This window comes from Theropithecus gelada, chromosome 3 (genome assembly GCF_003255815.1).
Source record: "Theropithecus gelada isolate Dixy chromosome 3, Tgel_1.0, whole genome shotgun sequence".
NCBI lineage: Eukaryota > Metazoa > Chordata > Mammalia > Primates > Cercopithecidae > Theropithecus > Theropithecus gelada.
In genome coordinates, this window is record NC_037670.1 from 64584064 (window position 1) to 64606564 (window position 22501).

Here is a 22501-nt window from a genome sequence, read left to right on the forward strand (position 1 = left end):
TCAGCTACTTGAAAGGCTGAGGTGGGAGGACTGCTTGAGCCCTGGATTTTGAGGCTGCGGTAAACCATGACTGGACCACTGCATTCCAGCCTGGCCAACAGAGTGAGACCTCATCTCTCTCAATAAATAAATACACACATAAGTAAATACATAAATAAGTTCTGGAAACCAGATATATAGCATGGCAACTGTAGTTAATAACGTTTTGCATACTAAAACATTTGCTGAGAAATTAGATCTTAGTTATCCTCACCGTGCACAAAAAGAGGATTAATTAAATTTTCAGGAGTATGAAAATTTAAAGGAGGTAAATGAAAGGTAAAAAGGAGGAGAGGGAAATCTCAAACTCTAAGTCCTTTCATACTTGTGAGCAGAAAGAAAGGGTTAGTAGCCAGAAATACACAAAAATTAGCCTGTAGCCATGTACTGTATGCTGTTTAGGACATTAGATTGTTTGTATAAATTCTGATAGAGCAACTATGTCACATCAGAAATATTATGCCTGTTTACAGAAGCAGTATCTGAAGCACAAATATTTAGGAAATCTTCCTATAGACTAACAGCTGTGACACAGCTGAGATTCAGACCTTGGTCTGCAGACACCACAATCATTTCCCTGCCAGCATATCATACATCTTTCTTCAGCACACATGTCTGGTTTTCCGAAGACTATAGCCATACAGTGGGAAAGATACAAGGCTGGAGGCTGAAGGCCTCTGTTCTGTTCATTCTGCAGTGAAAAGCTGCCAAAAGAACACTGCTGTTTCTGTGGGGAGCTCAATAATAAAATGTTAAAATACCAAGGTTGGATCTTTATTTGATCAAGTGGCATAAATACTTTTCCTTACCTTAAACCATAACAGTCATTGCTGAAAGATTAAAAACAGTGCTCTCATATTTGCTTTCTGTATCCTAGTTCCTCTGTTATGAATTTATTGCCCTTCATTTTAGCACATTTCCTGGATTTGTGTCATTCTTTTAGGGTTTTAATCTAGGAGGCGAGAGTACATCTGGTCTCCCATCTCGCTGGTGAAATGATTGACTGCTCCTGTAGTTAGTAATTCCCCAATGTGCCAGATCTTCTACTGGATGTTTTCATAATACATTTTCTCATTCAGTAATCTGATGGTGAAATTGTGTTAAGGAAGCTAGTATACTATGCACAGTTCTTTGTAAGTCAGCTTCAGCATTTTAGAACGGTAAATTATTATAGGAAAATGAAATCCCATGAAGTGGTCTAGCTTGGACAGGCCCTTGTGTTCCAGAAGCAGAAACAGAATCAGAGGAATGTAGTGACTTTTCCTGGAGTCTGGAACTTGCTCCTGACACAGGCAGAACCCACGTGTCTGGAGTCCCAGGTCTGTGCCTCTTTCTTCAAATCACTTACTAACATACAGAGCACTGATAATCCTGCCTGTACAATGAGCCGCAATGGATCCCAATGACAGCATAACATAGAAATGAAAACCTCAACTATGACAGCAGAATAGAGCAGCTGATAAATTTCACATAAAGAACTTCAGGAGAGAGCCCACTGATGGCAGCCATCCTGCCTTCTCTTCCAATTTTTTGCACATAGCTATAATCCTCCATGACCTCTGTCTCCGCCTAGGTCTCAGAAGTAAAAAACCACTGGTGCAAATACCAGAACCCCCCAAACTACAGTGGCTGCCTCTCCCTTCCTAGGTCCCTTACTCATAAATAATTCAGAGGGGCCACAGATTTTCAATTTGGCACTGGCTTTAGAGTCCTATAATTTACATGATTGTCACAGAGTAAATATTTAAAGACACTCTGTTGAAGAACACAGTGATCTACAGTTCCTCTCACAGGGCCCTCTAGGGAATCCTCATGGCCTTGGAATGGGGCCTTTCTGCTCAGGACTCAGAGCTCCTGGACAATTCCTAAGCACTTTGGGCTTAACATTCCCATGTTTTCACTCTGAAATTAAAAAGTATCTTTCAAAGCTAAGACACAGAGAATAAGTGGGCCTTAGACCACAGTGTTTAGGAAAATAATGTCATCAAGTAAGTAGAGAAAACCCTGGACCTGCTGTCAGTCTTGAGTTCACTCCCCACCTCCCTCCACTGGACATTGACCACCACCTTTTATAAGGCAACAGCCTGCCCCTGTCAGGCCAAGGGTTAAAGAATGTTCTGACTTTGGTATGATCTTGGTGGTGAAAACCAGGGCACTGGACAGTAATTGAGTTTCACCAAGGGTCAAATAGAGATTTGATTCCTCTTCCTTCACAGAACTGAGAATTCATTCAACATGCATCTTTTCCCTGCCCATTATGCCACAGCAGTTTGATGGGAGGGACAAGTAGGCCCTCCCTGAGAAAGCACAGTGTGGTGGGGGTACTACAGCCCACTCACAGGACTATGTCCTGTATAAAGTCACTTAGGATGTTGGGTGCACCAGGGTGGGAGGAGCACCAGGGTGGGAGGAAGTCGGGGAGCTTTCTAAGGAAGGGTAGATTCCAGATGCACAGGATACCTCAGCACAGGGCTGGAGTGCAAGGAAAGTGCAATCCTGCAGGGCTGCCCTGGAGCTTCAGTGGGAAGACTGGAGGGGTGGCAGAGAGGTGCAGGGTGAAACCCATGTAATGTTTTGGTTTAGGAACACTGGGAGAACTTTTCATTTTTTATATTGCGATTTAGCTTGTCAATCACTACATTAGATGTTTTTAGAATCATAGTCATTCTTTGAAACCAGCTGCATAGAATTAAACATATATAAAAATCAAGCTTGGTGTAAACCCAGGAGGCGGAGCTTGCAGTGAGCTGAGTTCAGCCACTGCACTCCACCCTGGGCAACAGAGTGAGACTCCGTCTCAAAAAAAAAAAAAAAAAAAATCAAGTTCATATATCTTTAAATTGGTGCTAAAAAGATTTTACTCTTATTTTTCAAAAAGGAAGACAGACTTGGAGATATTTAAATAAATAACAGGTACTTTCTCAAAAATAAGAGTAATGAATAAAGAAAGAACAAACAAGACACAGGTGGAAGCTTACTCTCCTACTTAAGGATCCTTGGTTGTCCTAGATCCCTGAGCAAAAAGCAGCAGGTAGGAGCAATTGCAACTGCATGGGCTCACCCTCACACTACCCTGCACCTTCCCATGATACCCCTTGTTCTATAAAACGGTAAAATGTTAGAAAGCAGAGCTCTCTTCATGCATCCAAAGAAAGAGAGGATAGCTATGCCCTGTCTCATAAAGAGGAATCCCACCAGACGTGATGGAGCCTACTGTAAAGGAAGTGTAGCCGAGGGTTGGTGAGTGGGTGCAGGTAAGGAAACGGAGGCATAAGCATACTCTACTAACTTATCTGAGGTCAAGCATAATTGGTGCCAGAGTGAGAACTACAACCCTGATTTTCTGGATACCAGTCTAATCAATTTCCTATGAGACTAGGAAAATCATTTATAGTCTTTGATATCCTTGCTATAAAAAACACGTTATTGCAATGGACAATCTCTGTAATTGGGTTGTTGATTTCATTGTATGTTGAGCACTCAGTATTCTAGTTAGATAACAATTGTACTGTAATAGAATCTTGAGACAATGATGTTGGTAAAAGGTACAAGGCTCCTAAGTAAAAGGGGCATAGTTTCAACACCAGAATTGAGCAGAAGAAGCTCACTCAAGTCTTTACGACATTACTTCATAAGTTTTCAGAAATGACGTTTCATAATGTACATGTTGAGTACATTTGAATAATTTTTCTTTGTTTGCTTGTTTTATCATTTATATTCTGGCTTTTCTTTCCAGGAATTGGCCCACAGCAATGTACAAATGTACAAAATTAGTTTTCTCATTTAGTGTTCTCATTATGGCTACATCTGTTATGGTTTCCAGACTCTGTTTATTTGTCTTTGGTAAAAATGCACATCTGTGTTTTCGTTGAATATCCATTATGATAGCAAGATACTTAACATGTCTCCAATTCAAGTACTCACTTTTGGGTTCATTACTCCTATAAAATGTATGTCTTTAGAAGTACCAATGCCCAGATGTCTGTAAGCATCTACATCAAAAGGAAAAAATTTGTCTTACCATCAGTATATGTGGAAAGTTTATGTTGTTTTAATTGATTCACTATGAGATATCACTGAAATATGGAAGGGTAAAAAGTTAATTCAATCTAACAAACTATTAAAAGAAATATATGAGCTCTTCTGACTACATGGCATTTTGATGACTTTCTCTCTCTCTTCCTCATCAATCTATCCTGAAAAAAATGTATTTTTCTCAACACTAAGATTAATTATTACTCTTATGAGTAATAGACGCCAATTGTAGAAGGGTTTTAAATTTTAAAATAGGGTGAAGAATAAAATTAAAATAACTTATAATTCTACCCAAAATCAATCAGAAGTAATCACTGTTTGCATTTGGATCTTAATTATTTCTGTTGAGAATTTTCTCTACATGTAACTATTATTATTAAGTTTTATATTACATACGTTCAGTTTAATGGATAATTCTTGATCTTCCATTAATTTTTTACCACACGCATACAAACCTTTGCATAATCTATGTCCTTCACTACAACCGGTGCTCACCCAAGTTCTTTTCTTCCTTGTGTGCATTCAATATTTTTCATGATCTTCATTTCAGTTAATATCTCAAGTAGCTATCTCCTGGCATTCTTTTTCATGAACAATATGTCTACAATATATTTTTGAGCCATATTCTACATGAGCATATCTCTGTGGCCCATGTGCTTTACAGGAAACATCTTCACTAGGTGCAGAATGTGGGGAGTATAGCTTTTTCTTTCCATATTCCATAGGTGCTCTTCTATTATTCTCGCCTTTGAGGTTGTGGTTAATATGCCAGAGATATTCCCTCTAGATGGAGCAGCCCCAGTTCTGCCAGGTCCTCGTTTTTCCAATGAAAAACTGCTGGACATAACACAACAAATAGAAATAGGAAGATTCTGGGATGCAAACAAGATGGTGGTGCCCTGATACTGTAAGACTTCAACAATACAACAATAAATACCCTGGCTTCCTTATCACCTCACATACATCCTGAACAAGGCATTGCCCAAGTCTCCAAATTGAAACTCAACAAGTACAAATAAGAAAGACTCCCACAAATAAAAAAACCAAAGGACCCAGAAAAGAGTAGTCTAACAAAAGAACTACTCTTTAGCAATATCTGCCTTACTCTAGGCAAACACCACCAGCAAAACTGTTCCCACCCTCTCAGGTTTCAGCAGGGCCCTTTGGGTAGTGAATCTTCCACTCCCCACCTGACAGAGACAAGGGGCACAATGGTTTTCTCGCTGGGATCCTGAGGCAAGTTGAGTCTCCATCCCTACCTGGTAGCAATGAGACTTCACAAAGCAGAGTGAGACAGGGCTAGCTGCCACTCTACTTCTCATGTCACGAGGGACAAGTGAAGAACTGAGCCTCCACATCTACCTGGCAGCAACGAGACTGAACCCGGAAGCGCAGAATACGGCTACTCAGTACCCTGGTTCCACCACTGCCCCGACCCCAGTGTCAGCAGGGCCCAGAGGGATGCCAAGCATCCATTTCCATCTGGCTTTGATCAGCTGAGACTAAAGAATACTTTCAAAGTGAGCTAGCTGGTACTTCACTAACTGTCTCCAGCATCATCAGGGCCCAGTGGGGAGCAGACTCTACTCCTTCCTCACTTAGAGGCAATGAGACAGCATGAGTCAATGCCTCATTTACCATAAATGTATCAGTGAGGCTGGTGGGCAATCTGATCCCACTCATCTGCACAAAAGCAGTGTAAATCAGTCCTCTACCTTTGCCTAGTCAGGGTGGTGTCATCGGGCCCACAGGGGATCAAAACATACACATCTAGGTGGCTCTCATACGATTCCTCAACAGAAGGGTTGCCTGCTAGGAAAAGGGATCCAGAGTCACATACTACAGTTTCCAAAATGTCTAGGATACAACTGAAAATAATCCTTCACAACAAGAGCCAGAATATTACCAGTTGAGAAAGATAATAAACAGATGGTAATGTCAAAACGAACTGAATGTCGGAATTATCTGACAATGTGTATCATAAAGATGCTTCAAAAAGTAATGCTGAATTTTCCTTAAATATGAAAAACAAAATCTCACTAGAAAATATAAATGATTAAAAAACAAATGAAAATTCTAAAACTAAAATATACAATGACAGAAATTAAAAACCCACTGGATATGCTCCACAGTTGAGTGCAGCTAAACAAATAGAGACTCCATGGACTCGAGTTGAAAACATAAAACTTATCCAATTTAAATAACATAGAGAAATAAACTTTTTTAAAAATGAGACTCAGGAAAGAGACCTGTGGAAAAACAATACAAGAGCTAATAATCTCATTACCCGATCTCAGAGAAAAAGGAAAGAGTGAGTGGGGCTGAAAAAGTGTTCAAAGACGTAACAGCTGAAAACTTCCCAAGTTTGGTAAAATTAAAAAAAATTAAAAAAAAATAAACCTAAAAATCCAAGAGCTAAGTAAATCCCAAATAGGATAAAACCAAAGAAAGCCACACCAAGATACATTATAATTAAATTTCTAGAAACTAATAAGTCAACAACAAAAAAAATTCTTTAAAGCAGTCACAAAGAGAGAGGGAAGAAAATACCAACTAGAGTAATAGTTGGATTTCTAATTTGAAACCACGGAGGCCAAAAGGAGGTAGCACATTTTTTAAGTGCTGAGCTTTTCTTTAATTGCCAACCACGAATTCTATATTCAGTGAAAATATCTTTCAAGAATCAAGGTGAAATAAAGATTGTATCCATTGAAAAAAACAAGCAAATTTGTCATTAGCAAACCTACTCTTAAAGAATAGCAAAAGAAGTTACTTAAACACAAAGGAAATCATAACAGGAAAAGGCTTGGAACTTCCAAAAGGAAAGATGAACATCAAGATGTATTAAAAATAGCAGCATACATAATAGACTATCGTTCACCTCATGAGTTTCCTAAGTCACATTTGGTGACTTAACTAAAAATTAGAACACCATCTGATGTGGTGCTCGATGTATAGGAAATACTTAAGACAATAATATTTTAAAGGTAAACAGGGTAAAAGGACCTAAATTGAAGTAAGCTTTCTACACGTCACCCAAGATAGTAAATAACAATATCAGTAGACTGTGATAAGTCATACATATGTATTTTAACACCTAGAAGAACCACTAAGAAAACTAAATCAATGTATATACTTAAAAATACTATAAATAAACTATGATAGAATCCTGAAAAAAAAATACTCAAGTAACTCATGGAAAGCAAGAAAAGAGAAACAGGAAACATAAAACAAATGATGGTGTCAAACTTACACCCAAATATATAAGCAATTACCTTAAATGTAAATGATTCCCAAACACCAATTAAAAGGCAGAGATAGGAAGCTCAGTTTAAAAAATACGACCCAACAACATACGCTCTACACAAAACTCACTTTACACAGTGAGATAGGTTGGAAAAAAAATAATGGAAAAGATATAGCATGTAAACATTAACCAAAAGAATAAGAGAAGGAGCGACTACGTTAATATCAGATAAAATAGATCTCACAGCAACTACATTTACTAGTGACAAAGAGGAACACTACATATATGCAAAGGATTAATCTACCAGGAAAATATAATCATCCCAAATGATAAAAGGCTCAATCCATCAGAAATATGTGACTATGCCATATGTCTGTAAGGTACCAATGTGAGGTACACATTTGACGTGCACCTCAGAGCTTCAAAATACATGAAGCAAAAACTGATGGAACTGAACAAAGAAACAAAGCCACAATTTGGAGACTTTACTACTCGCCTCTCAGCAAATGATATGTGTCAGTGATGATCTTCAGCGAAGATTCAGTAATCTTTAATGATAAGGGAAGATACGGAAGAACAAAACCACATAATCAACCAACAGAATCTAATTGACATATAATATACATTTCTAACAACGAGTAGAATACTTTTTTCTTAATCACCCATGGAAGCTTCAAGATAAACAATATCCTGACCATAAAATGAACTTCAACCAATTTAAAATAATTGAAATAATGCAGAGTATGGTCACTGACCATGATGAATCAAACCAGAAATCAGTAACAGAAAGACCACAGGAAAATCTCAAAAACTTAGAATTTAAATAACATGTGTCTAAACAATCCCTGAGTCAAAGATGAAATCTCAAAGGAAATTATAAAAAATGTCAGAGGCCAGTCTTATTTGCATTCCTTTGAAACTAATGTGCTTTGACTCGTTGCTTTGTAAAAACTTTTTTCTTTATCCTTGAACTTTAGAAAATTCACCAAATTTGTCCATCAATCATTGCTACTGCCATAATACCTAATTCACAAATTTTGATAGAATCATGACAAACTCTTCCAATCCATTGGTACAGAATTATTTTGTTGTTTTGTTTTGTGTTTGATTCATTTTCTTCTTACATCATTGCTTCTTTCTTTGTGATTCATCTGCTTTTTTTCTATACTGACTCCTCTAGCTTTTCCCCTCTGATCAGTTTTACTGTGTCACCTTTTCCCTGTGTGTTCTTAGAGAATACTGCATGTTTGTTCTTTAAGTCAATAATTCTAAATGAAGGAGAGAGGTTTGTAATCAATCAATAATGTTATTCACTGTATCCAACAAAAATTCATATTTCTGTCTTCATCTAAGTTAGCTCCTTTTTTGTAACACACTGCAGCTCCGCCTGGCATTTTCTTCTTATCTTTTATCCTCTCTTTCGTAGAGTTCACACATTTTCCTCTATTTATGCAGATATAAACACACCATGAGATGCTCCCCATGAAAACACCCTCTCAATATATGCAATGTCCTCCTCTCTGTGATTGGGGGATCAGTCCTTGTTCCACGCTGGGTTTGGTAACTGGCTTTGCTGTCCTTTTGTTTCTTACTCCTTCTTGATTCCAGCAAGGGCAAGCTAGTACTGATGCTTTTCATTGCTCAGAATCCTCCCTTACCAGGGTGCCCCTTTACCTTCACTTGGGTACCACCAGATCTTCTCTCTATATATCTCCAAAGCTCTCAAGGGCATGTTGAAAGTTATGGATGCCAGCCAATTACCAATAGCCAATGCGGTTCATTCAGTAGGTCTATTACAGATCAGAGATTTTCCCCTGTTCTCATGCTCATACTCTCTGTTATGATTTGGAGATTTTAGCAGGTTTCTCATTTCATCAAAAGCAAAGCAGGAAAAACTACCATGCATGTCATTCACTGCTCCCAGGTTCATTTCATCTCTGTCCCATCATCCTAGCATGCAACATGCACCACCCTTCTCCTTCCCCTCTGGGGTCTGCAGCATACTAATGAGTTGTGGCCCTCCAGGGGATTACAAAAGAGATATATAAATGTGGAGAAAAGAAAGACAAGAGCTCTTTCTTGTTCTAATACAGAACAGTCCTCCCCTGACACCCAGTAGCCAGGTACCTATCAGGTTCCTTCCTAGCAGTGAGAAGGTGAGTGTGGATATCTCTAAACTGACTACTAACTTATACTTCTGTCTGTTTTCCCGCTTCAATGGTCAAAATATGGATCAGCTGGGAAGTTTATCAGTTTAACCCAGTGGTTCTCAGACTTCGTTACAATTAGAATCACCCAAAAACATTTGAAATGCCTGCTGTCAAAGACTTACTCCAAATCAACCAAATCAGAATCTTTTTGGGTTAGCAACAGAAATAAGTATTTTTTAAACGCTTAAGTGATTCCAATGAGTAGACAGTTTAATGACCATGGATCTAGCTTGTTCATGACATTGCTGAGGTTAATTCCTCTCACACGGTGGCACTTCATTACTAGCACTCCAAGGTTTGGATGAAATTTCAATAAGTAGTTGGAGAAGTTTAACCTTTACAACTGCTATCATCACCACCCACAACCACCCCCAATAACACACAAAAAAATAATACCTATCCCCTTTCATTTTTACTCTATCAGAGGAAGATACCTTCTTATCTACTTAAGCACTATCTATTTAATCTTCTGTTTTCACTTATTCTGTTAATCTTATTAAAAGAAATTTCCTCTTAGGTTCATTATGTCTTTATTTAACATTTTAATTTAATAAAATTATGCCAACTTAAAAGGTCCTAGTAATGAAAGAAGTACGTATTTTGCTGCATATTTATCTTTATTTTAGAAGGTAATTATGATAATGTAATGTACTATAGTAACCCTAAAATGTAGTGCAAAAGCAAATTCACTTAAATAACATATTTATTAAATACCTATGAATAAAGACTTTAGAAAACACAAACATCAGTAGTATAAACACCTTCCAAGAAGTGTTTACATTCTTATTAACAAAGGAATGTAAACAAATAATGATAATGTGAAGTATCAACTGCTCTAATGACTGTCTTAGTCTATTTTCTTTTGCTATAATAGAATACCTGAGAATGGGTTATTTATTTATTTATTTATTTATTTATTGAGACCGTCGCTCATGCTGGAGTACAGTGATGTTAGCTCACTGCAACCTCCGTCTCCCGGGTTCAAGCAATTCACCTGCCTCAGCCTCCCAAGTAGCTGGGATTACAGGTGTCCACCAACACACCCGGCTAATTTCTTTTTATTTTTAGTACAGACAGAGTTTCACCATGTTGGCCAGACTGGTCTCGAACTCCTGACTTCAGGTGATACACCTGCCTCAGCCAACCAAAGTTCTGGGGTTACAAGAATGAGCCACCATGCCCAGCTATGAGACTGGGTAATTTATAAAGGAAAAATGCTGTTTTTCACAGTCTGGAGTCTGGGAACTCCAAGGGCATGGCACCAGCAATAAGTAGCCCACTCCTGAGACACCAGCATTAATTCATTCATGACAGTGGAGCCCTCATGACCCAAGCACCTCCCAAAGGCCCCTCCTCCCAACACTGTTACACTGGGGACCAAGTTTCCAACACATAGACTTTTGGGAGACACATTCAAAATACAGCAATGACCTAACACAGTGTCTGGAAAATATCTGTCATTATATGAATGCTTGCTAAAAATAAATATACGGATGAATTTCATAAGCAAATAACTATGGGAGAAGAAAGAAAAGCCACTAATTCATCCTTCAAGGGTGGTGAGTATTCCAGCAGAGCTGATGTCTGAGATGGGCCTAGAAAGTTGAGCAGGAATGCTTAAGGTGATGCAGGAGAAGACAGGCAGTCTCAGCAGAGGCAATGCAGATACCAGGCTCACAGGGACGGCAGGGCAGTGATGCAAAGGCCAGCCACACAGAGGGGAAAGTGAGGGGCCGTAAGGGAGAGACGAGGCTGAGATGATAGGTCAGGAGCAGCTAGCACATGCCAATTTAGAAGTGTGATCTTTATCATGAACACACATGTGAGGCATTAAAAGTCTTGAATATTGGTCAAGAAGGACGAGGTTTACAATTTTAGAAATACATTTCCCAGAGAAATATCAGCATCTTGATTGTGCCTTTATTGCTGAATCAATATAAGTGGAATCTTGACAAACACGCTTTCAGAAGAGTGCAACCAGAATAGGAAGATGCGCAGACATAGACTATCATCAAAAAGTTACACAAGGTCATCTGCGGTGGGCACATAGAATTGGATTTGTGTTTTGCTTTTGTATTTTTAGTATTTCACCCCAGTTGGACATTGCTGGGAAAAGTTAAAAGAAAGTGAGTGGGCAAGTCATGTAAATATAAGGGAGAGAAAATTCCAGAAAAGGGAACTGTGATGTGAAATGGGAGAACAGGTGGCATACTTAGGAGAAAGCAAGGAGTCAGGTGTGGCTAGAGTTGAAATTTCAGCAAGGTTGCGATTAAGTGGTTTGAGATGAAGCAGGAGAGGCTGCAGGGCCCAGACCAGGGAGGACCTGCAGGTCATAGGTAGGAATTGTTTCTTTCTTTTAAGAGCTATAGGAAGCCAGAGGGGATGCTGTAATCTGACAGACACATTCCATGGGTGATGGTGGGCACGTATGCAGAGATGAGACTTTTGGGGTAGGGAGCAAGGGTGGCCCCAGGGACCCACAAAATAAGCTGGTGAAAGCGTCCAGGTAGGAGTGCATGGTACCATGGGCCAGGTGAGCAATAGTAACATACTGAAAATGTGCACATTCAGGATTTCAAGGGCAGAAGAGATAAGATTTGCTGATTTACCACGGAATATGCAGGACAAAACGCAATCAAGATTAGGATTTTGGCCTCAACTGACTTAAATTTCCATGAGATTCTGAAAAATATTACATGACATGTGACTAAGTTACTAATGTGAGCATAAAGAGAGGAAAAAAGTCTCTGATATGAAAATATATTCAATGCTTTTTTCATCCCTTACATGTACCCCCAAATCCATGCCTTTCCCCCAGGCTCTAGGCTGTACTTGCAAGGAAGTCTTGGCATCTTTTGCACTCACTAAGTAGAGAACACCCCAACTGCAGTCATACTCATACAGGAGGAAATGATTTACCTTGGAGATTCACTTCTCAAACCACATCTATTTGGTCTAGGCCAGTACCAGCCTTTCCATACTTTAAAAACTGACTCCAGTTGAATCATTATAATATTCAGATTTACAATGAGTTTTAGGTTCAAAATTAGGGGTTCTGAAAAGCTGCAAATTTACTCAACAGAGAGAAAGGGCCAGCCTGGGTTTTAAGAAAATAGCTTCTTATCATGTGGCCTGCATCAGGATTCAGAAATCTCTAATATCAGAATGTGTACATCTGCTGAAACCTCATCAAAAACCATTGTGATGAGAAGTGTGATATATTGTCCGTGTAGTACAATGATCCGTGCATTCACTTGTTATAGCCTGAATGTCCCCTGAGCCTGGTGCTGTGGGACTGCTGAGACCAACAGGGAGCAAAACACAACTTCTGCTTTCACGGGATTTATCGAAGCTCCATACTGGGGCAAGGTTTGTTTCACTATAATTATTAAGCTAATAGTTCTAGCTCTGTCCATTTCCCATAGGAACAAGCACGCATCAAGGGATGTAATACAATATTTTCTTCAGAGCCCTGCTTGTGGGAGTTCTTTATCAATATTTTGATAATAACTCCCAACACACCCTCCTGTGGGGCTATGTATTGTATATTCCCAATTTATTGCACAAACCTTCCTTTCCCATGATGATGCATCAACAAGTCAAATTAGAATTTATCTGTTTAGTCTCGTTTCAAAAAAAACCTCTCTCTGCTTAATTCCTTCTACTTTAATTTTTCATTTCTGAAACACCATTGAACTAGCCCTCTGGAGGTCACCAGCAAAACCTCTGTATTCTTATTCTTCTGGATGACCCTGAAATATTTCATTTTTCCTGCCCATCTGTGTGAAATTCTGCCCCAATGGCCTTCGTGCCAAGATCTTCTTACCTCAAGGGATACAGAATTTTGTCCTCTTCCCTCTGTTCTACCCATAGCCCTCTTCTGTTCTGAGCCTGTGTCTGACCCATGCAGGATCTCACTTTACCACACTTTTATCTATCATTTGTTATTAAGGTTAGAACTTAGGTTACCTATGACTGCTCTACTGAACTTTTCTCTCCAGTTTTCTGAATCCTACTGCACATTTTCATCTATATATGTGAACCAAAGTAGCATCTCTGATCCTGCACAAATCACCTCACCCCTTCCTTGAAAACGTATCTTCTCCCTGACATTTCTTATAATGTCATCAGTACTGAACTTTAAAATGCTCAGGTTTATATTTTAGCCTTTCTTAAAATCTTGTTTATTCCCATCCCTAGTGCCTCAATCTTTTCTCCCATCTGTCTGAAATTTATCATTTCTTTTTCCTCTGGATTCATCCTGGCCTCAAAATTGTAAGCAGTATCCTTCCAATAGGTCATTAAATTGCCACCAGTCTTCTTCCTTTAATCAGCGGTTTCCAGATCATTCTTCCTAACATATTACTTATATGATGTCATTCTTATTGTCACATATTGGTAAAGCCTGTCTATTGCTTACCAAACTCCATACTCTTCATCATGTCAGTCAAAGCCAAGCAGCATTTTATGTTAAACAACCTTTCCAAAGTGATCAACAATTATCCCTCTATGTTCAGCTTTATGATGAGGTCAAACTGGACTCTTCCACATAAGCTGAACATACACTATGATTGTTATTGCATTGCTGAGACCTGGAATGGCTTTCTGACCTCAGTCAAACTTCTGCTCATTGTTCAAGATCCAATGTTAATGACTTCCCCTCTGTGAACCACGCTGTATTCATGCCCACCAGAATGACGTCTCGGTTTGATGTCGTAGAAGAGCAAGAGTTTGTTATCAGCTAGAGCTAGAATCCAATTATGGCCCTATTATTACCTTGCTCAGATGTTTTCTGAAAATCAGTTTTCTAATCAGTAAAGTAGGCAAATATTGTCTATCTTACAAACTTGACATAAAAATTAGATAAGACCATGGATGTTAAATATCTAATGAAGTTCTTGATACATTTCAAATATTTTATAAACGTTATTCTGCTGTCCCTACTCTGTATGACTATTATACTATTTTTATACTTCTCTTAGTCATGTACATTTTTAACTTTTATATTACCTATTATCATTCCAAAATAATTACAGTACCACAAAATAATTAAATTTACTTTGTTAAAAAAATTGGTGTAGAAGGAAAAATAAATATGGAAAAATAAAGTACGATTGAAATAAAGTGAGAGTATATTAGAAAAATTGTTTAGTGTTGATGTCTATGTGAATTAATGTTTCAACAAATATATTTTGTCAATAAATTGTGGTGGACATGGTCTGTTGCTTATACTTCTTGTTTCTTTCCTTTCTTTAGAAAAGAAACTAAATTAAATTAACAAATTATAATTTATCCCACCCAAGTGAAATAAATAAACATTTACTTAAACCAATAAGGTAACTCTGGATACCAGAAATGGACCCATGCCATTTACCAAAATAAGAAAGCATAGATAATGAATCCATGATCAACATAAATAATTGATGAATTGAGGGCTCAGCATAAATCAAAATGTGATATTCATCTTCCCAATGATAAGGAGGAGGGACAGTCTGTATTCTCTGTCACAGTATTCCATATAATATTGTCTTTAAAAGATAAAATTTTTCTTGCTTCTGTAAGATACTAAGTCACAGAATAAAATAATTTTAGGAGATAACTCACCAGTCACATTTTGTTCCCCTCATCCTACAGAGGAGGTTACAGGTTCAAGAAAGTAAAGACATTTAATGACACACAAATAAAGGGAAAGAGAGCCTACAACTTTGTATTGTGTTTAGACATGGATTGGCTGCCAAGTAGAAACTTTCTCATTGCTCCTCACATTTCTATTCAGAACCTTTTCTGCTTCTTTCACTTTTAAAAACATTGTCTTTTGAAAGTAGTGAATTATAATGCATGAAAAATAACATTACCGTATTGTCGCCAGTCCACAGTAGGGGATAGGTGCTGCCACAAAATAAGGTTGTTTAGATGATTTAAGTAGGAAGGTAGGGAATGAAAACCCTTCTGATTATACCACACCTAAAAAAAGAAAGATAATTTAATGGCTCTCACAAAATTAGTTCTTAAGTCTGTTTGTCAACTATTCTGGGATATAAGGAACATATGTGTCAATTAACTTCCAAGGCACCTGAGTGCAGGATTCAAAGTAATGTTCCTGCGTGGCTGACAGTGAGCAGTCAATTCCAGTATGCTAATTTTATATTTATCTCAAGCATATAATTTACAGCTAAAAATAGATTAATTTTCCCCAGAACAAATGTGAATGTTGCTCTATAATTATATTCTTACAAGAAAAAAGGAACCAAAGCCTATCATTTTTTTTCTTTCTCAGTTAGTAAGCTAATGAAATTTGACCTGCAAATTAAAAGTGTGGAAGATGATCAGAAAAAAATGATTACTTTCAAATTAATAACTGAGCATGAAACATTATTTCTCAGAATAAACTGAACTGAACATTTACTGAGCATGGAGAATAAAGTAGCATGCCTGTCAAGAGAAAGGTGAAAATAAGAGAAAGACAATGTTATTAAAGCTAGAATAAGAAGCATCATAAAAAACACTAATCAAACCATCAGTATCTATATTTCAAAGTATCAATATTTTAATAAAAATGAAAATATATTATTAATTTGAAAAGCAAGTGAGTATCTTCAAGAACTATGATGACTCCAACTGATGCATTTTGGTTTTAATTCAATTGACTGAACAGCTCATTTCTCTAGAAGAGTCTGCCTTTTGTGACAGATAATCCACTTGGTAGAATTAGAACTGCACCACAGCAAGTTAAGGCTTGGAGGAACCTATTCAAGTTCTCGTAGTTTATGCAAACTTTGGACTAGATCTCAAATCCCTTCCAACTTGAGGGCTTCCAATCTATTTTCTTTCCACCCCTTCATGCTATAACTAATTATTTTTTAACCACAGTCTTGTGTGGCAGCTATTGTGTTCGTGGAAACAGTTAAGTAATAAAATATTGATCATATAGTTAAAAACCAAAAACAGAAAAAACAAAAACAAAACCCTAAGACACAAGACAATTGTTCCCCAATTCTTTCTCAAATAGCCTGCCTCTTCAGGCAATTCAGAAACCAGACCTCATCTTTCACACCACTCGTTTTTAAATATTTTCTTAAGTTCACAGAGAAATCCTTGCCAATCATTTTTTTAAACCCCAAGGGGAAGAAGTGAAACTTGAGACCCACTAACTACAGAACTGTGAGTGTTCAAGGCTATGCCTAAACAGAGTGGGATTTTGTGACCAAAAAGAAAAAGAAAAAGAAAATCTAAAGCAACGTAGACACACAATTCTCCAAAGTAGGGTAAATTCCAAGTTCCTTTGATGGAAAAGTCAAAAGTGAACTGAAGGAGTTTATGTCATACATCAGAGGTGTGTCCACGTCACCCACCCACACAGCTCTGTACTGTCACCTTCCGGGGTCTCTCGCCCATGCCACCCTGCCCCCTCACACACACACACCCCTGCACAGGCACTAGCCAGATTTCTGGAAATGATAGAAGCTTAAGATTCTGTTAAAGTTATGGGACAGGCTAATCTGGCAGAAAAGCCCACTGCCTGTGGAAAGTGGAGCCTCCCACTAGCCCTGTCTGTGACCTCCTTCTCCCCCAAGCCTTGATTCCCTTAACTGCTCAAATGAAGGGAAAAAGATAGAAGACACAATGATAGTCCCTGCCCTGAATTAAGGTTTTTTAATTTTGTTTTGTTTTATTATTTTAATTTTTGTTTTAAAAGTAGAGTGATTAAAAAAAACTTTAAAATGACACTACACTACAGTACAGAAACAAAAGCAGAGCTTCTTTGACACAATGGAGCTAGAAAGACAGGAGGCTGCCTGCTCAGCCTCCTTAGCTTCACCCTTTGTAGACTCTGAGACCTCTGTTTGTGTTTTGTTTTTGTGTTTGGTTTTTTTGAGACAGAGTTTTGCTCTTGTTGCCCAGGCTGGAGTGCAACGGTGCAATCTCAGCTCACCACAACCTCTGCCTCCCGAGTTCAAGGGATTCTCTTGCCTTAGCCTCCCGAGTAGCTGGGATTACAGGCATGCGTCACCACACCCAGCTAATTTTGTATTCTTAGTAGAGACGGGTTTCTCCATGTTGGTCAGGCTGGTCTCGAACTCCCAACCTCAGGTGATCCGCCCACCTTGGACTCCCAAAGTCCTGAGATTATAGGTGTGAGCCACTGCACCCGGCTAAAACTTCTCTTCATGATTGCATTAAGGGCCCTAGTTCTTCACCATCTCTGTATCCACGTGCTTTGCTATATGACTTTCATGCCCTCCCAATCTGATGCTGTGCTTGACCATGTGACTTGCTATGGCCAATAGAATGTGGCACAAGCAGAGGTTTGAGAGACACGTGTACGTTCCTGAAGGCTCCCTTATGCCTCTGCTATCACTATGGGAGCATGGCCAGACTAATCTGCTGGAGGATCAGATGCAACAGTGGAGCTGAGACCTCCACTGTCATCCCAGCTGAAGCCAATAGCCAGCCAACCACACACATGTTCATTCCTGGCCAAGATCAGCCCAGCTCATTCTGTATTAGAAAAACCTCACAGACCCATGAGCTAAATGAACGTCCATTGTGGAGGCCACTGAGCTTTGAAATTGTTGTTGTAGAGCATTATTGTAGCCATAGAATACCAACATAGTGATTTACACTGGAATAAGGTGTTACTGTACCAAAAACTGAAAATAGTTGGCATTGCTTTTGAGAACAGCAAGTTGGGGGACAAAGAAACAATCAAAGAAGCCTGGAAATACATGATAAAATACTTAGGAATACTGGAGAAAAATAATAAAAAACAAACTGCTATAAATAGCTGAAAAAAGGATGATGCATATTACAGTGTGAGAACAGTGGGTAATATTATCACCTGTATTAACTTCAAAGATGGAAATGGTGCCCAATAAACATTTTGACCTGGGTATGGAGCTCTCTAGAGAGAATGTTGAAAGACATGGCCTCAGAAGAAAGATCAAGTCAAGGGTGCGATTGTAAGAACTTTGTTGAGATCTTCAAAGAATGATGCTGCTTAGAGACTCTCTCAGGGGGACACAGGGCTTTTAGGAACCTAAAGGGTGTTGTCCCCTAGTATTCTGGCATTCCCCAAATGCCACTAATTAATTTTAGAGAGAGCAGCATATCTCAACAACATCGTGAGAGTAGCTTGTGGATCTCAGTTAGAAAACTAGAAAACCTAGAGTGCTTTATAGGAAGCTGTATCAAGAAGGTACCCCAGGCTGGAATACAAGTAAAATGTAAATAGCTCTCTAAGAACCCAGCTGTCCACAGGCAGGAAGCAGGCTGAGAGCTACCCAAAAGGCGTATTTTAAAGTATCTTCACACACAGCCATGGAGGGCAATGGAAGGGAAAGCACCTCGCAGAGTAGAGTTAAGGGCCAATGCAGATGATGAGCTGGGGAACATTCCCAGGATGCAGAACCAGGGCCTGGCTAAGGAGCATCCCAAATTCCCCACAGCTAGTGGGGCCTGGCACCATCTGTTATGCACAGCCCACAGCAGCACAATCCCACAGACTCATGAGCGAAATGCATGTTTACTCTTGATGTTACTAACGGTTTGCAGTTGTTTGCTATATAGCATTATTTTGGCAATAAATGATTGATTTGCAGAGTTGCAAGGAACAGATTTTAAAATGTTCTGGAACTCCTGATCCGTTCCTTTATAAACTGGCCTTTACTTGAGAAAGGTTTTATAAATTCTTTAAGTAATAAATGCATACTTTGTGATGATGTTAAAGTTAGCATTCAGGACTTAAAAGAGTTCAAAGAAAAAGCTTTTCTTTCTTTCTTTCTTTCTTTTTCTTTTTCTTTTTCTCCTAAGAATGGTTTTCTAAAACTAGGCTGTGTTCTGGAAATAAGCTGTGGGATTTCCTTCCCTACCAGTCCATAAGTCATGAAGTGATAAAGTCCAATAAATGAAATAGGAAATTAATCTTCTTTTAGGAACACACTATGACACCCCAGAACAGACCTTTCATCTCAGGAATAACAGCCCCTCAGAAAAGTAACTAAGTAGCTATAAGAAAAAAAAAAAAAAACCCAGGGGATATTCAAATACATTAAATTCCATGGGAGAAAAGAATTATAAAAAAAAAAAAAAAAAAAAAAGGGAAAATGTGTTTGGTTTCTTTAACTGAAATGTGTAAGTTCTAAAGAGTGTTTTGATTAAACAAGCTAAACACTCAAGATGTGAATGATAGAACTCATAAAGGTCGCACAAGAGACATTCTACAAGATAATGAACCATACATTAAGCCTATTCATATGCAAATTTTCCATGTTTTCCTTCAGAAAGACTATGAAACTCATATCATCTGTGTTGGTGAATGTAGCCTAAAGGCTGAAAGAAAAAGCTGGTCATTAATTACAGAAAAATAAATGCAATCATTTGATGCACTATCAGCCACCAGCAGTTCTGGTGAGTATGTCAAATAATAGATTGCCCTTTACACCCCACAACAACGTTGAGTTCCTTGGCTTGCTGGAGAGGAGCTCAGCCTCCAAAGGGTCAAGTATAATTCACCTGCGTGCTTGTGCCTGTCAAAGGACACGTAAATAACATTAAAAACTTCAGCAATCACCACTCAAACGTGTCAGTACAGAAGACTCATCTAAACAAAGACAAAAAAGTTACAGACGTGAGGGGAACACACAAATCCCCAGCCACCCATCACTGAACAAGAGGTCTGTGCCTTAAACACTTCAAAGCAAAGACACAACCATCTCCTATGAATATGTAAGAAGGGTTTAGATTGGGATAGTCTAAAAAGTCGGAATATTTGTAGAGGAAATGAACAAATTCCTTCTGCTAATTAGGTGTATTTTCATAACGGCTACATAATATATTCCAATATATGTCAGCAAATATATTTTAAGTTATTTTTCTATCAAGTTATTAAAAATGATATTTTCATATTGAGCTTTAAATCTTCATGCATGCATGTTGCCTTGAGAAGGAAAAGAGATTTGAACAAACCTCAGCTGTTGGAGAGATTCCTGAATCACCCACACCATGACTGAAAATTTTTCCCAGGGATTACATTGTAATGCATGACTGTTAAAATTTTGTTTAGGGATTACATTGTGAAGTATGACTGTCTCGTCAGGGATGACATTGTGAAGTACCTGTAAGAATTGTTATTTCACTGAATAAACCTCCAACATGGGCTTATCTTTATCCCAATAAGCTTCTTCAGGTTCACATGAACCATGAAAGTCCCCACTACAGAAAAGACAGAGTGCCTTCCTGGGCTCATGGAGATTGTTCTTGTTCTCATAGTTCCACAGTGGGTTCATGAGTAGACACAACATCCACACACTACAGAATGAAATGTCTATACTGATGTCCTAACAAGAACTCACACTCACTTTCCCACAGTGGACTTAACTTCCTCCCACAATCTACCCTTTTCCGATTTCTCTCTCAATCAAACACAATACTATTTCTCTAGTCATGGAGACTGAATGCTTTGAATCTTTCTGCTTGCCCCATTTTAACGTAGTGTTGACTTTTTTCCTTAAACAACAACAACTCACTGTTGGGTTCACCACTTCTCTATTCCTACTGATGGATCAAGGCATCTTTCCTCTATCCCAGTCCCCATTCCCTTACATCTGAAGAATCCCCCCACCTAGCTTCTCTAATTCCAAGGGGACCATTCCTAATTCATAGGAATAGTCCTGGCAGGGCTTGAAAATCCAGGACTCCTAAGAGTAGCTCTGTGTAACTACTGCTTTCTTTGTGTCATCTCCAGGCCTATTTTATCCAGCCTTCTGGAAGATAAGGCATTTACATGAATGGAAGAACTCCTTGGCCAGCAAAAAAACTAGTGATATTTCCAATTATCACAACTATGGATACTTTAAAAATAGATTTTTTCCTCCACTTTGTATTTACTAGGTGAAGTCCTGTCTTAACAAAAAGCAAAAACCTATTTCTTCCATTTCTAATGAAAAACAAGTCATTTTTTTCTCAAGACAATGTTTACATATAATTTTTCTTAATGCTTAGTAACAAATGCTGGGATTTAATCTGGTCCTTCCCAACCCTGTGCTCAAAAATATATTTGAATGTTGAGTTTTCCTAAATACTTTCTAAAACAGGAAAAAAAAATAAAAAGAATATGATTACCTTTGCCAGAGTTGGGGTTTTTGATATGTTTGCATTTGCACCTCCAGCTTCACTGGGGATTTGTACTCCAAAAGACCAACCTCCAAGCCTGTTAACAATGAACATTGTGTTAGTGCTTCAACCACAGAACACCAGGACTGCTAACCAGAGGGTGTTCATTACTAACCCCACCATGTACAGCAGTCTTAGGACAGTAGCCAGCTGAGCATCTGTGATCTGTGACATGAACACACAGGCAGAAGCGCTGTGCTAATGGAAGTTGCCTGGCTCTCAAGCCAGGCAAAATGGAAGGCACTGATAATTGAGAAGGTCTGCATAAGGCTGGCCACATTAGAAAGTGTACTTGTCACACCTAACTGTCTTGGGAGGACATACATGCCGTGTAACAGATAGGGCTTGATCATCACCACTGTAATTATTTTAATTAATGGTCATTCCCTCTACGAAACCACTATTCAGACTTTCTTGGGCTAGGTGTGGTGGCTCACGCCTGTAATCCCAGAATGTTGGGAGGCCAAGGCAGATGGATCACCTGAGGTCAGGAGTTCGAGACCAGCCTGGCCAACACAGTGAAACCTTGTCTTTTTCTGTATTTTGTAAAAATACAAAAAAAAAAAATTAAAAAAACAGCTGGGCATGGTGGCAGGCGCCTGTAATCCCAGCTACTCAAGAGGCTGAGGCAAGAGAATCATTTGAACCCGGGAGGCAGAGGTTACAGTGGACATCATGCCATTGCACTCCAGTCTAGGCAACAGAGCAAGCAAGTCTCTATCTCCAAGGAAAAAAAAAAAAAGGAAAAAAAAAAAGAAAAAAAAAAGGTTGTTTTTTTTGTTTGTTTTTTTTTTTTTTT

General features: G+C 38.6%; 1 protein-coding gene across 1 annotated transcript in view; it reads right to left on the reverse strand.

Annotated features, from left to right (window-relative positions):
- Positions 1-22501, reverse strand: part of ABCA13 (ATP binding cassette subfamily A member 13) — a 505863-nt gene that overhangs the window by 145984 nt on the left and 337378 nt on the right. Inside the window, exons 47-48 of the mRNA XM_025379476.1 lie at positions 21652-21739; positions 15387-15495 (exon numbers count right to left, since the gene is read on the reverse strand). Coding sequence (XP_025235261.1) covers positions 15387-15495; positions 21652-21739 — 197 coding nt within the window. The remainder of the gene's footprint in view (positions 1-15386; positions 15496-21651; positions 21740-22501) is intronic.